Source organism: Aedes albopictus, chromosome 3, assembly GCF_035046485.1.
Source record: "Aedes albopictus strain Foshan chromosome 3, AalbF5, whole genome shotgun sequence".
NCBI lineage: Eukaryota > Metazoa > Arthropoda > Insecta > Diptera > Culicidae > Aedes > Aedes albopictus.
The window spans coordinates 183,767,400-183,779,879 of record NC_085138.1 but is presented as its reverse complement, the minus strand read 5'-3'; the positions used below and the strand labels follow the sequence as shown (position 1 = coordinate 183,779,879).

General features: G+C 45.2%; 1 protein-coding gene across 9 annotated transcripts in view; it reads right to left on the bottom strand.

Annotated features, from left to right (window-relative positions):
- Positions 1 to 3,565: 3,565 nt before the first annotated feature.
- The window catches only part of LOC109398883 (protein bride of sevenless), a 56,530-nt gene continuing 47,615 nt past the window's right edge, over positions 3,566 to 12,480 (bottom strand). For all 9 annotated transcript variants that reach the window (XM_062856272.1, XM_062856266.1, XM_062856267.1 and 6 more), the window contains 3 exons: positions 5,610 to 5,960; positions 4,122 to 5,554; positions 3,566 to 4,059 (listed from right to left, as the gene is read on the bottom strand). In XM_062856272.1, the coding sequence (XP_062712256.1) occupies positions 3,793 to 4,059; positions 4,122 to 5,554; positions 5,610 to 5,960 (2,051 nt within the window). In that variant the 3' untranslated portion in view covers positions 3,566 to 3,792. The remainder of the gene's footprint in view (positions 4,060 to 4,121; positions 5,555 to 5,609; positions 5,961 to 12,480) is intronic.

Sequence of the window (12,480 nt, the reverse complement as noted above, 5' to 3'; positions counted from 1 at the left end):
TTCATGTTCAAAAGTTAGTAATCGAATGCTGTTTTTCCATACAAAATGCTCAAGTTTGGAACCTAGCATCTCAGCTTACAGTGATCCATTAGCTGAATTTTTGGCCACGATCTACAAATTGCGTGAATTTTAGTAAGATGGGATTACATTTCGTTCCGGATTGTGGTCAAAAAGTTTCATATGGTGGTTACAAAACAAAAGTAAGTAACCAAAGAAATTTTTGATTTTGTTAGATTATAGGTTCTGGTAGCATAAGTTAATAACACAACTTTAAGGCGAAACTGGATCAATTTCCTTGTTTTTTTGGTTTTTTATAAAATAACGAAGCAATATTTTCAAAATCGGTTTTCGTGCACATATAGAGTATGGATCAAGGTATCTTCTAATTTTTTCGTGGTGGAAAATGTTTTTCGTTTTTGCAGAAACCATTTTTGAATAAAATTTTACAAAAAAATGGTTTCTGTAAAAATGGAAAACTTTTTCCACCACAAAAAAAATCAGAAGATACCTTGATCCATGTTCTACATGTGCACGACAACCGATTTTGAAAATATTGCTTCGTTATTTTAGAAATAATCAAAAACCAAAAGAATGAGGAAATGCTTCCAGTTTCGCCTTAAGGGTCATTTCTGGAAACTTTCAAAATAAACGAAAAAAATCGTAAAATTAACTTCTGGTGAAAGTTTATGGAGAAATGAAATTGTATAGCTTTATTTCTAGGAGGAATTCTGGAAATTGATGAAGCAATTTTAGCCGGAACCCATGTTCAATTTGTATCGGTGATTCTGACTTTAAATCTGATTGAATTTCTTGTGAATTTAAAATCAAATTTTATATGGTAATGAGCCAATTAGTAATTAGTAATTTGATTTTGTTTTTTTTTTTTTGCAAAAACAAATCCATAGATTTGACTTAGAGCTAAGAGCCTTAAAGGCGACTCTCCAGTTTAAAACCTGGACGAGATCACCGACACAAATGAGCTCGCAGTTGCACTTTAACAGCAGTGCGAAGTAGATGTATCTAGTGCATCGATCCACCTGCGAAAGGGCCCGGCAGGTATGCAAATTGCCACTATCAAGCTCCCCGTAGACCGCATGCTTGCCACATGCGGGGAGGACACAACTCCGGACTATTTGGTCCAGAGGACGTGTAGGGATGAGGTTAGCTGGAACGCCGTTTCAACGGCTATCACCCATATCGTCTGGGAGCTACAGAGGAGGTGGTGCGTGGAATCAGAAAATGGCTAGCCCAGATGCAGTACAAGAGGTGGTCTAGGGGTTCGGAGTTGGCTTCGTAGGTCAGACCGGTGCCCTGCGGTCGAGATCGACCCTTACTGCGATTAAGTGGCCGCGGAGAGGAAGTCCCGGTAGCGGTGCTGTCGTGGCGTCGGTCTACTGGGTTGGATCCGAGCCCGCGGTTGGGAAAGGGTCCCCGGCAAGCAGTTGGGCACGGGTGGGGTTGACCCTGCCCGCCTTCCAAGGACAAAGGGAGTGGTGCGGACCACTCGGGAAACTGGCTAAGCGCCAGCATGCTACTGTGATGGACTCTCCAAAGCGAGTCATCGATGTTCGTTGCTGCAGGCTACGCTAACCTTGAGGGTGCGATGTGCACTAGCTCCTCTCTGAAGCAATGCCTTCTTGGTGGTTCTGGAGAGACGAAGGGTTTGGCGACCATAGGAATGTGTTTTAGTGGGTCAAGGAGAGAGTAGTCCTGACTTTTACTAATATTGTAGAAGACGGCCTTAACCCCACACTACCCTAACCTTCCTGTTAGGGCGTCTGTTGAGCAGATTTTTCCCCCTATGGTTTAGAAGGAAAAAAAAGCTCCCCGTAGGGGAGGTGAACAAGGCGACTGCAGTCGGCAAGATAAAGGTAAGCTGATCAGTGTGCCCGTTCAGCATGTACGAGACGCCAGTGGCGGGCTTCAAGTGCTTTGAGCAAGGACATAAGTCGTGGGCGTGCAAAGGCTCCAACAGGAGCAAGCTCTGCAGGAAATGCGGAGTGGAGGGCAACATCGCCAGTAAGTGCAACTCGGCATCAAAATGCCTGATTTGTACGGTGAACAAGGGTCACACGACGGGTGGGCTTAAATTTCCAGCCACGCGAGAAGATCGAACCAACTGACGATAATACAGGTTATACAGCTAAACCTGAACCACTGTGAAGCCGCACAACAGTAGCTGTGGCAGTCACTCTCGAAGTCAAGAACATACATCGCCCTACTATTGGACCCATAGCGCATCCTTCCGCTTCGTAATAGCAAAGATCGACGGGTGTACTATTGCACTACTCGAAGCAATGGCTAGACTGACCGTGGATGTTGCGAACATGGGCAACGGAAAAACCAACAGTAGGAACGGTGCAGCGTCCTGCCGAATGTGACATTTTGGAGCCCGGGTCTAAACTTTAGCTCGGACTGACGGGTCGAAGATGAAAACACGCACAGTAACCATCTTGCGATTCGATACAGGGCGGAACACGGCGGAAGACGGCCATAGCCGAAAGTCATCGACCGTCATCGGGGATGGCTGACCTCGCGCTTTGTAGAGCATTGCTTATGGAGGGTAAGACCGATGATCTATCCAGCAATAACCTATTCGGAACCGTAAGCCATGCATGTGACGCCGCAATGCCAAAGTGATCCCTACCCAGAAATTGACGCAAACCGATATACTGGTGGTGTCCAGAAATCGCAGAACTCAGTTCATCCTGCCTAAGAGCTAGACGGAGGTTGCAAAGAGCTCGCACCGATGAGGGTAGATAGGAACAAAGTAAGGCCTAAACTGGAACTGAACAAAAAGATTAAGACGCATAAGAGGGCGTGCTTCGAAAATCTCTGCCGAGCAGCCAAAATGACCCCTTGGGTGAACGAACACTCTTCCGAGAAGCTGCATAAGATCGTGGAAACGTTGTTTCCTCGCCACTATACAATACTATGGGCTCCCGTCCCCTATGGTCGAAACGGCGAAAGTGAGATCTCCCCAGTAACGACCGACGAGCTCATCACAATAGCGAAGTCACTTAAGTTGAACAAGGCTTCGGGTCCGACGGTATCCCGGCAGTAGCCTTGGAGAGGATAATTCTGTCGAGGCTGACGGTCTATTACTGAGAAACCAGATAACTCTGGGCTCTCGCATAACCAGCTTGGCTTCCGGAAGGGTCGAATGACGGTGTACGTTATTAAGGCTGTAACAAAAACGACCGAGATAACGATTCAAAAGAAGCGAGTGGGAATCCGCTACTGCGCTGTCGTGACGCTGATCGTAAAGAATGCGTTCAACAGTGCCAGCTGGGCCGCCATTGAGTGTGCCAATACACCACTTAGGGGTTCCGGATAGTGTATGCCGTGGAGCATGTGTTCTTTGAATACCAACGCTTCGTGGAGCAAAGGTTGAGTATGCGGTAGAGATATCACTCCGGACAACATTGTTGAAAGGATGTGTTGAACAAGTGGGATTACTTCCACGGTCTCCCGAATCGTACTTGAATTACAGAGAAAATGATGGGCCAACCAACAGCAAGTTGAGTTATAATATAAAATGTCATCAAAATTTAAATCCTTCTTTTGTACATCATCAATACTTCATTATTTGTTTATTCTTACCTGTACATACATAAATAATTGAGAAATCATTTTACACTTAAATAAGGCATACAGTTACGTTGACTAGATCAAAAGGTCTTAAAGTGGTTGTTCGAGTAGCACAAATTCTTAACAATCCTAATATCTTTGGAATGACATTCTCACAGAAACGAATAAAAAAGTACTAAACGAAATCCGCATCTATCCGTGCTAGAATCGAGTGATTTTGTTCGGCGAGTGTTCGGATGCGATCGAGTCCGAACAGCTATATGGATTGGTGATTCCGTAGAAATCCGTTGCCGTTCCGTTGAGTCCGTTCAGTTCCGGTTGAAGGTGGTTCCTTCGGTTGCCCCTCAGTGGCAGCGTCGGAATCTCGCTCGTCGCCATGTACGGATCGTCGATATCGTGCTCCATGAAAGTTTCGGTCGTGTTGGACCTCTGCTGTCGCATTGCTGGGTTGACGCATTCGTATACACTCTGGAATGGGAGATGGGAGGGAATGATAGAAATTGTTTGAAGAAGTGATGGATTCAACGAACCTGTTCCGAGATGTACTGGTTGGCTTGAGCAAAGGCAAGTGATGTGAGCGATGGAAGCGCTTGAACGAGATCGGAACGTGCGATGCTGCGAACCATCAGGAAACATCTTGGAATCATGATTCCCACCAAGACGGCAAGGGCAGTTGCTACCAAACCCAAGGACACGGCTGCTTCCCGCCACTCGTAGCCAAATACACAGAGCGGTATCCACGTTGTCCATATCACCAGGCAAAGTATCGATCCTGTTACTAGGAGCATTCCTTCCCGATAGTTTCTTTGAGATCTAAAAATGTATGGCGACAGGACGATCAACGCTGCCAGAAGTAGCCCATCGTAGGCAATGGTCGCCCAGAACCAGTTTCCATAGTAGATTTCATTACAAGAAATGTTGTGTGAATTTGCATGCAAAACGACGACCAGTTGCGTAGAGAGTCCCAGCTGAACTAAGGTACTGAACATGCAAATTACACTCTGAAGATAGCCGTTGACGTGCGAAAGGAATCCTCCTTCGCTACCAATTGACGCTAGCATAATAGCACGACAGAGCAGCAAGGAAAACGTTGTGCAATAGCATACTGATAAGAGGAAGATCTTGACCGTGCATAGCGTATTCCACGTGTAGATGGTATCAGCTTTGTGTAGAAGATCTGGCATGTAGCCCGTGTATTCGAGACTAAAAGGAAGAAACGATGCAAACTGGAATATCAAGCTAATCAACAGCAGTATGCTGCTCAGGGGGTTTCCTTCCAGTACGTCATCCATGCAGACACGAACAATCAAGAAAATCAGTATAGCTAGGCAGAACAGGATTCCGAGGGAGGCAATGGTTAGTCCTGCTGCTACCCAAGCTTCTTGTTTGACTTGCCAGTACATTTCGTAGTAATCATTCCCGTGATAGATTGGGCGACGATGTTCAATGTAGTCGGGATGGCGAATTTCGAACTCTTTGCTACAGAAGAAGATGTTTCCTAGTTTCAAAGGTTCATGGGATTGCTCTTTGAATTCATTCAGGTGAAACAGTGTCGTAACGTTTGTCACCATATTTGAGCTGGCTATCGGCTTCAAATCCAATACCTCTTCACTATTGTTCGCCTTGAAGCCAAATTTTTGGCGCATTTCAAACGTCATTGATTGTGTAAAGTTGTCCAAATTGAGCATTGAAATAATTTTCTGAGTTGGAAGCTTCGCGTAGTACTTCCAGTTATCCAATGTTCCATTTATATTTGAGCAAAGACCTTCATCGGTATCTGAGCAATTATTTCCCGTTCGCAAGTTTAATAGCTCAACGACTTCCAGAAATACCGAGCCCGCGGAAAGCACATCACTGGCCAAAATCTTCGTTCCGTAACGATCACTATCTATAAGTAATTTATCCTCCATCCATGCCAAGTTGATTTCATTCTCAGCAATAACGTATGATTCGTTGGGTAGATCTGAAAAAAAGAAAAGTTCAGAAAATACCAACCCACACAAATTTAACCTTCAAACCTGAAACGAAGAGCATATCTTCCCCGGACAACACCACAATCAACGTTCCATTCGTTGCGAAACTGACGGATCGCGTAAGCCCCAGAATGATGAAAATTGTATGATCGCTGGGAAAGTTTTCCAAACACAGATGCTCGTGCCGGCAGATGGCGGTAAACTTGTTGGACGTTTCCACCGATTCCGATCGGACCGCTATCGATGAGTTGGGGTTCGACCACGGTAGCTCGTAGAGAAGATGAGCCGCCTTTGTGTAGAGCAGATCGCTCGACGATGGATATGGGTAGATGTTGTAGTCCAGCGAATCGACAATCGACTGCACCACCGGCCATATGGATGGATCGATGAAAATTCCTGAGAAAAGAAACAGATAATAATTGTTAATATATATTGTAATCGTGTTTTGTCAACAGCCTTGAAAAGCTTATGTAATTCCTTCCTGAAGGAATAAAATAGGCCCTATCCCCTATCTTCAAACCTTATTCTAAACTATCCATCTATGTAAACCACCTGAGGTACGATCTTACGCTTGATCGTATCGTTGAACACCGAAGACAAGCCGTCAGGAGCATAGCGATTGAGTAGCGTGCTCTTCGGTATGTCCTACCTACCTACCAATGATCTAGCATTCTCCTGTTCGAGATGTGCCATCTGGGTGAAGTAGGTCACACCAGTATCGTACTGTGACTGTCTAATCTCCAGTGGCGAGCCCTTCATATTTATAACCAATCACTCCATCATTGCCACCATGGCAACTGCGACGCTCGCTAAACGGAGGTGGCGGACACCATTTAGGAAGCACCCCAGGAGCAGATCGCAGCCGTTCAAAAACTCAAAATTCGAGCACATCGACATCACTCCTCGACAAAAACGCATCAAAGCACTAGAGACACGCCTGGATGAAGACTTATCAGTAATCAGGATTTCTCCCACGAACGCGGTCGACTCCGTAGCCGCCGTCCATGCCATCGTTCGTCCAGCTGGCGAAAAGAGATCCCAGGAAGAAGCCATTCAAGTCGTCGTTGGATCCATGGTTGGATCTGTTGATTTCACTACCAACATGGTGCTCGCCAAGTAACACACTTGTCACAGAAGAGCCACGGTGACGCAGGTTTTTGTTACGCAGAAGTCACTGTGACTTACTTCTAGCAGGACGCATTTTACGCGCAGCTCGAACGCGAGTACGACCGCTACCCAACCCACGACGTAAAGATCATCTCTGGAAGAAGCAGAGTGCGAAGAAATGGAACTGCTGTGCCGTTCCCAAGAAACACGGAAGTTCTATCAGAAGCTCTACGCATCCCGCAACGCATCCCGTGCCACGAGCCGAAATATGCAGGGATAAAGACGGAGGCCTCTTGACGGACGGACGTGAGGTGATCAAAAGGTGGAAGCAGCACTTCGATCAGCACCAAGGGGATAGTCGCTTGGAACATTGTGCCAAGAGGTGCCAAGCACACCGTCTTATACGCTGTGTGGCACACCGAGGCACTCTGAGGCACAATTTTGACAATTGAGTTTGGGTGAAAAAACTAGGCAACCATGTGCATTTGACCTGTGAAATGAAAACAAACAGTTGGTTGTCTTGGTATTTGCCAAGCAAAATCTGAATCATCAAGCAGTGGCACTTCGGGGCACACTGAGGCACATTTCAATACCCGGTGGCACACTGAAAATAATTGGCGCAAGTAAAGATGTGCTCAGCGACTCCCCCTTGATCAGCACCTGAACGGCGTGGAGAACGTAGGCACGGGAGCCCACGGCAACGGAAGGAACGACGACGCCAGTGCAGCGGAGGACGGAAATTAACCAACTCCCACGCTGAGGGAAGTTAAGGATGCCATTCACCAGCTCAAAACCAACAAAGCAGCTGGTAAGGATGGTATCGCAGCTGAACTCATCAAGATGGGCCCAGAAAAGTTGGCCACCTGTTGCATCGGCTGATAGTCAGGATCTGGGAAACCGAACAGCTACCGGAGGAGTGGAAGGAAGGGGTAATCTGCCCCATTCACAAGAAAGGCGACCATTTGGAATGTGAGAACTTCAGGGCGATCACTATTTTGAATGCTGCGTACAAAGTGCTATCGCAGATCATCTTCCGTCGTCTGTCACCTAAAACAAATGAGTTCGTGGGAAGTTATCAAGCCGGCTTCATCGACGGCCGGTCGACAACGGACCAGATCTTTACCGTACGGCAAATCCTCCAGAAATGCCGTGAATACCAGGTCCCAACGCACCACCTGTTCATCGACTTCAAAGCGGCATACGATAGTATCGACCGCGCAGAGCTATGGAGAATCATGGACGAAAACGGCTTTCCTGGGAAGCTGACTAGACTGATTAAAGCAACGATGGACGGTGTGCAAAACTGCGTAAGGATTTCGGGTGAACTATCCAGTTCATTCGTATCTCGCCGGGGACTGCGACAAGGTGACGGACTCTCATGTCTACTCTTCAACATCGCGCTGGAAGGTGTGATGCGACGAGCCGGGCTCAACAGCCGGGGAACGATTTTCACAAAATCCGGTCAATTTGTGTGCTTTGCGGACGACATGGACATTATCGCTAGAACATTTGGAACGGTGGCAGAACTGTACACCCGCCTGAAACGCGAAGCAGCAAAGGTCGGACTGGTGGTGAATGCCTCAAAAACAAAGTACATGCTGGTAGGCGGAACCGAAAACGACCGGATCCGTCTGGGTAGTAATGTTACGATAGACGGGGATACTTTCGAGGTGGTGGAGGAATTCGTCTACCTCGGATCCTTACTGACGGCTGACAACAACGTGAGCCGAGAAATTCGGAGGCGCATCATCAGCGGAGTCGGGCTCCAAAAGAAACTGCAGTCGAAAAAGATTCAAACACGCACCAAATGCACCATGGACACCACGGACACGAGACATAGACTGTTGCAACGCCGAAGTAAGTTCAATTAAATAATTGAACAGGTCTAATATTGAACCCGTCTAGTCTAGCATAAATGAATGAGCATGACAGCTCGCACAAATTCGTGCACAATAGTGGTAGTGTAGATAGGCAAAACAAAATAGCAAAACAACTGTTGAAGAGGGAAAAGGTTGCTATTCGATATTGGAAAAAGAATAGTTGTGATTTAGTGATAATTGACTTCCAAATTTCCACCACAATTTGAGGTCGAGTAATTTACAAGTGCAGTGATATTGAGCGTGAAAATTAAGATTCCTCTCGAGATAGTTCATACTATTTTGTAGGTAAAAACAGAAAGGAAGAAAGGTGTAATTAGGGTATACAAATAATGTAAAGTACTTATCGTATATTCTCTAGTGGCTGTGAAGATCAACCTGGTAGATACCTGCAAACGCCTGCAAACGGAAAGGAAAGCAACAGCATTTGTCCTAAACGATATCCCCAAGCATTCGTGAACGACAAGTAGTCTAGGGTAGCGGTACCTAACACCAACACAAGTTACAACCGGAAAAGTTGAAAATATTTAGCGGACAAGGAAACCGCTTCTTGTAAGTAGATTTAGATTAACAATAAGGCTTGGAATGGATTTAATTGAATTAAAAATAAATTTCAGTTTTAAGCGTTGCTGAAAACCAGTCAGCTGCTTTGGAAAATTTGGTTTCCCTTCGGGAACATAGACCATGGTCGAGGAGGACCTGCAAGCTTTCGGAGTTTCGTGCTAAGGACGATCTTCGGCGGTGTGCAGTGTGGCGGAGAAGGATGAACTACGAACATTGGGCGCGACCGAGGATGGAGAGCGGCAGCCACAAACCGAGTATTGTGGCGTACTGTTGTCGATAATGTCTTGTCTTAAATGTGATGTTTAACAAATAAATGTATGTATGCACGTATGTAAGGTATGTAAAGCACAGTGACTTCTGTTCAACAAAAACCTGCGCCGACGTGACTCTTCTGTGACTAGTATGTTACTTGGGTCAAACCCGGAAGAGCGAGAAGAACAGAAGTGCATTTATTTCAATGGAAATCTCGTGGTGAATACTCATCCAAGAGAGAATTAAATTCAAATAACTCAACGTACATATGTACAGATGGGTAAATTATTGGTCAAATTGGGAAAAAATCCACAGCTCAGGTGAGATTTGAACTCACGACCCTTATTCGCTAGACAAGTGCTTTACCAACTAAGGCGCCGTCCACAAACTACGTAACGCTCTAGGGGGAGGGGGGGAGTATGGCCCAGCGTTACGGTTCATACAAAAATTTTAGGATTTTCATACAAAAAAGCGTTACGGAGGGGGGAGGGGGGTCTAAAAATGTCGATTTTAGCGTTACGTAATAAATGGACGCTGCCTAAGCTACCGAGCCAATTAATGACCCGGCAACTTAGTTGTCATAAGGTTCAATTCTAATCTCATCGATCTATATCATCTTCCCCTAAACCGCAAATATAACCATCTCTGTTGTACATATGTACGAAGAGCGAAAGCGATTTGTTTATTGTTTGAAACTGTTTGCCTATCGTACAGGCAACGCTTCCTCAACCACTTGTAGAGGAAGAACAATGCTACCTGGAAGGCGATCAAACGCGTCGTTCGCATTCTATTTGATACGACGGGTAACTACGTAGAGCAGTGATCCTCAGGCCCATTTTTTCAACTGGTCGTATTGCAACACCTGGGTCGATTTGTGAAACATGCAAAACGTTATTCTTGATAATTTCTGGAGTAGAACAGCTTCCATAAGAAACATTTCAAGGAATTCTACGGCAACATAGAGAACTAGACATCACGTGCGGCCCGCGGGCCGCACTTTGGTGACCGCGGACGTAGAGGTAGATGCTCGAAAACGACTCACTTGAAGTGCAAATTTTCGGTAATACCAATCCGTGTGGTCAAATTATGAAATTCAAATAACTCAACGTACATAACTCAAATTTCAAATAACTCGGTAGCTTAGTTGGTAAAGCACTTGTCTAGCGAATAAGGGTCGTGAGTTCAAATCTCACCTGAGCTGTGGATTTTTTCCCAATTTGACCAATAATTTACCCATCTGTACATATGTACGTTGAGTTGAATTTCATAATTTGACCACACGGATTGGTATTACCGAAAATTTGCACTTCAAGTGAGTCGTTTTCGAGCATCTACCTCTACGTAGTTACCCGTCGTATCAAATAGAATGCGAACGACGCGTTTGATCGCCTTCCAGGTAGCATTGTTCTTCCTCTACAAGTGGTTGAGGAAGCGTTGCCTGTACGATAGGCAAACAGTTTCAAACAATAAACAAATCGCTTTCGCTCTTCGTACATATGTACAACAGAGATGGTTATATTTGCGGTTTAGGGGAAGATGATATAGATCGATGAGATTAGAATTGAACCTTATGACAACTAAGTTGCCGGGTCATTAATTGGCTCGGTAGCTTAGTTGATAAAGCACTTGTCTAGCGAATAAGGGTCGTGAGTTCAAATCTCACCTGAGCTGTGGATTTTTTCCCAATTTGACCAATAATTTACCCATCTGCACATATGTACGTTGAGTTATTTGAATTTCATAATTTGACCACACGGATTGGTATTACCGAAAATTTGCACTTCAAGTGAGAGAATTAAATGCAACTACCATCGTCGTACCTAAAACATATAGCGATTAGCGAATCTACAGCGAACCAAAACAGCAGCTGTAGCTTAATAGTGATAGGAAAGCGCAGATGAAGCGAGTTATTCGGTGGAAGCCGATATGCGACCGAATCTGTGTGATGAGGATGAGGGGTAAATTCTTCAACTACAGCGTGATCAGCATCTATGCGCCAACGAACGATAAACCCGATGACATGAAGGATGAGTTCTATGAGGGCCTTGATAAGGCCTACGGAGAATGCCCAAAAAAAGATGTCAAAATAGTCATCGGAGATGCAAATGCACAGATCGGTAGAGAAAGTTTCTTTCGACCTGTCATTGAAACGGAAAACCTTCATTCCGTCACCAACGATAATAGTCTGCACCTTGCGACATTCGCTATTGCTAGAGGGATGGCAATCAGCAGTACCTTTTCCGCACGTAAGTATATCCGAAAACACACCTAGCGACACCCGAGTGGTGAAACTTGCTCCTAGGTTGACCACGTGCTGGTAGACGGGCGACATTTTTCGGACGTCGTAGATGTGGGGTCCTACAGAGGCCCGAACATTGACTCGGATCATTATCTTGTAGCCGCAAAAATCCAGGCGCGGTGATCTAGCGTCACGACTTCAAGAAACAACAGAATGAAGCGTTTCCATATCCAATGTTTGTTAACCGAAGGGGTTGCTGCAGAGTACCATCAGAAGCTGAACGAGTGGATAGGAGAGACCAGCGGATCTGGAGATATCAACAGTTTAAAGAATGCCGCCAGAAGTCGAATGCTCAACATGGAGCGGTACAGGGTGGCAGAAGCAGCGGAGAAACGAATCCACCGCAGAAAAAACGGCAGCACGAAGAGAGTGTGTTTGCTGAAGCGCAGGAAAGTGTATGCGGAGTAGGTTGTCCCAAAATTGCACATGGTCGAAAAGCTTGGGGGCTCACCCTGCAAATGCTAGCTAAGGGTGTTAGAAACAAACTTTTGTATGACGGCAACTTTCAAAAATGACGTTTAGAGGCCGCCCCGGCGAGATTTTTGAAAAATGGCCGATTTTCGTAATAAATTTCATACAAATATTTTTTACCGTACAAAAATTGGCAATACCCACTATTTTTATATTTTTTACAGCTTGATATGGATTTAAACTTCTTGGGAAAAATAATTAACGTCATGTTCTGCAGGTAACTTTTTGATACTGAATTTACTAAAATTTGTCATTTTTTGATATACTGTGCATTTTACCCATCATAAAAAGTATCTGAGCCTAATGCTAATTTAAAACAATTTCCATAAAAAGATAGGAAATTTTA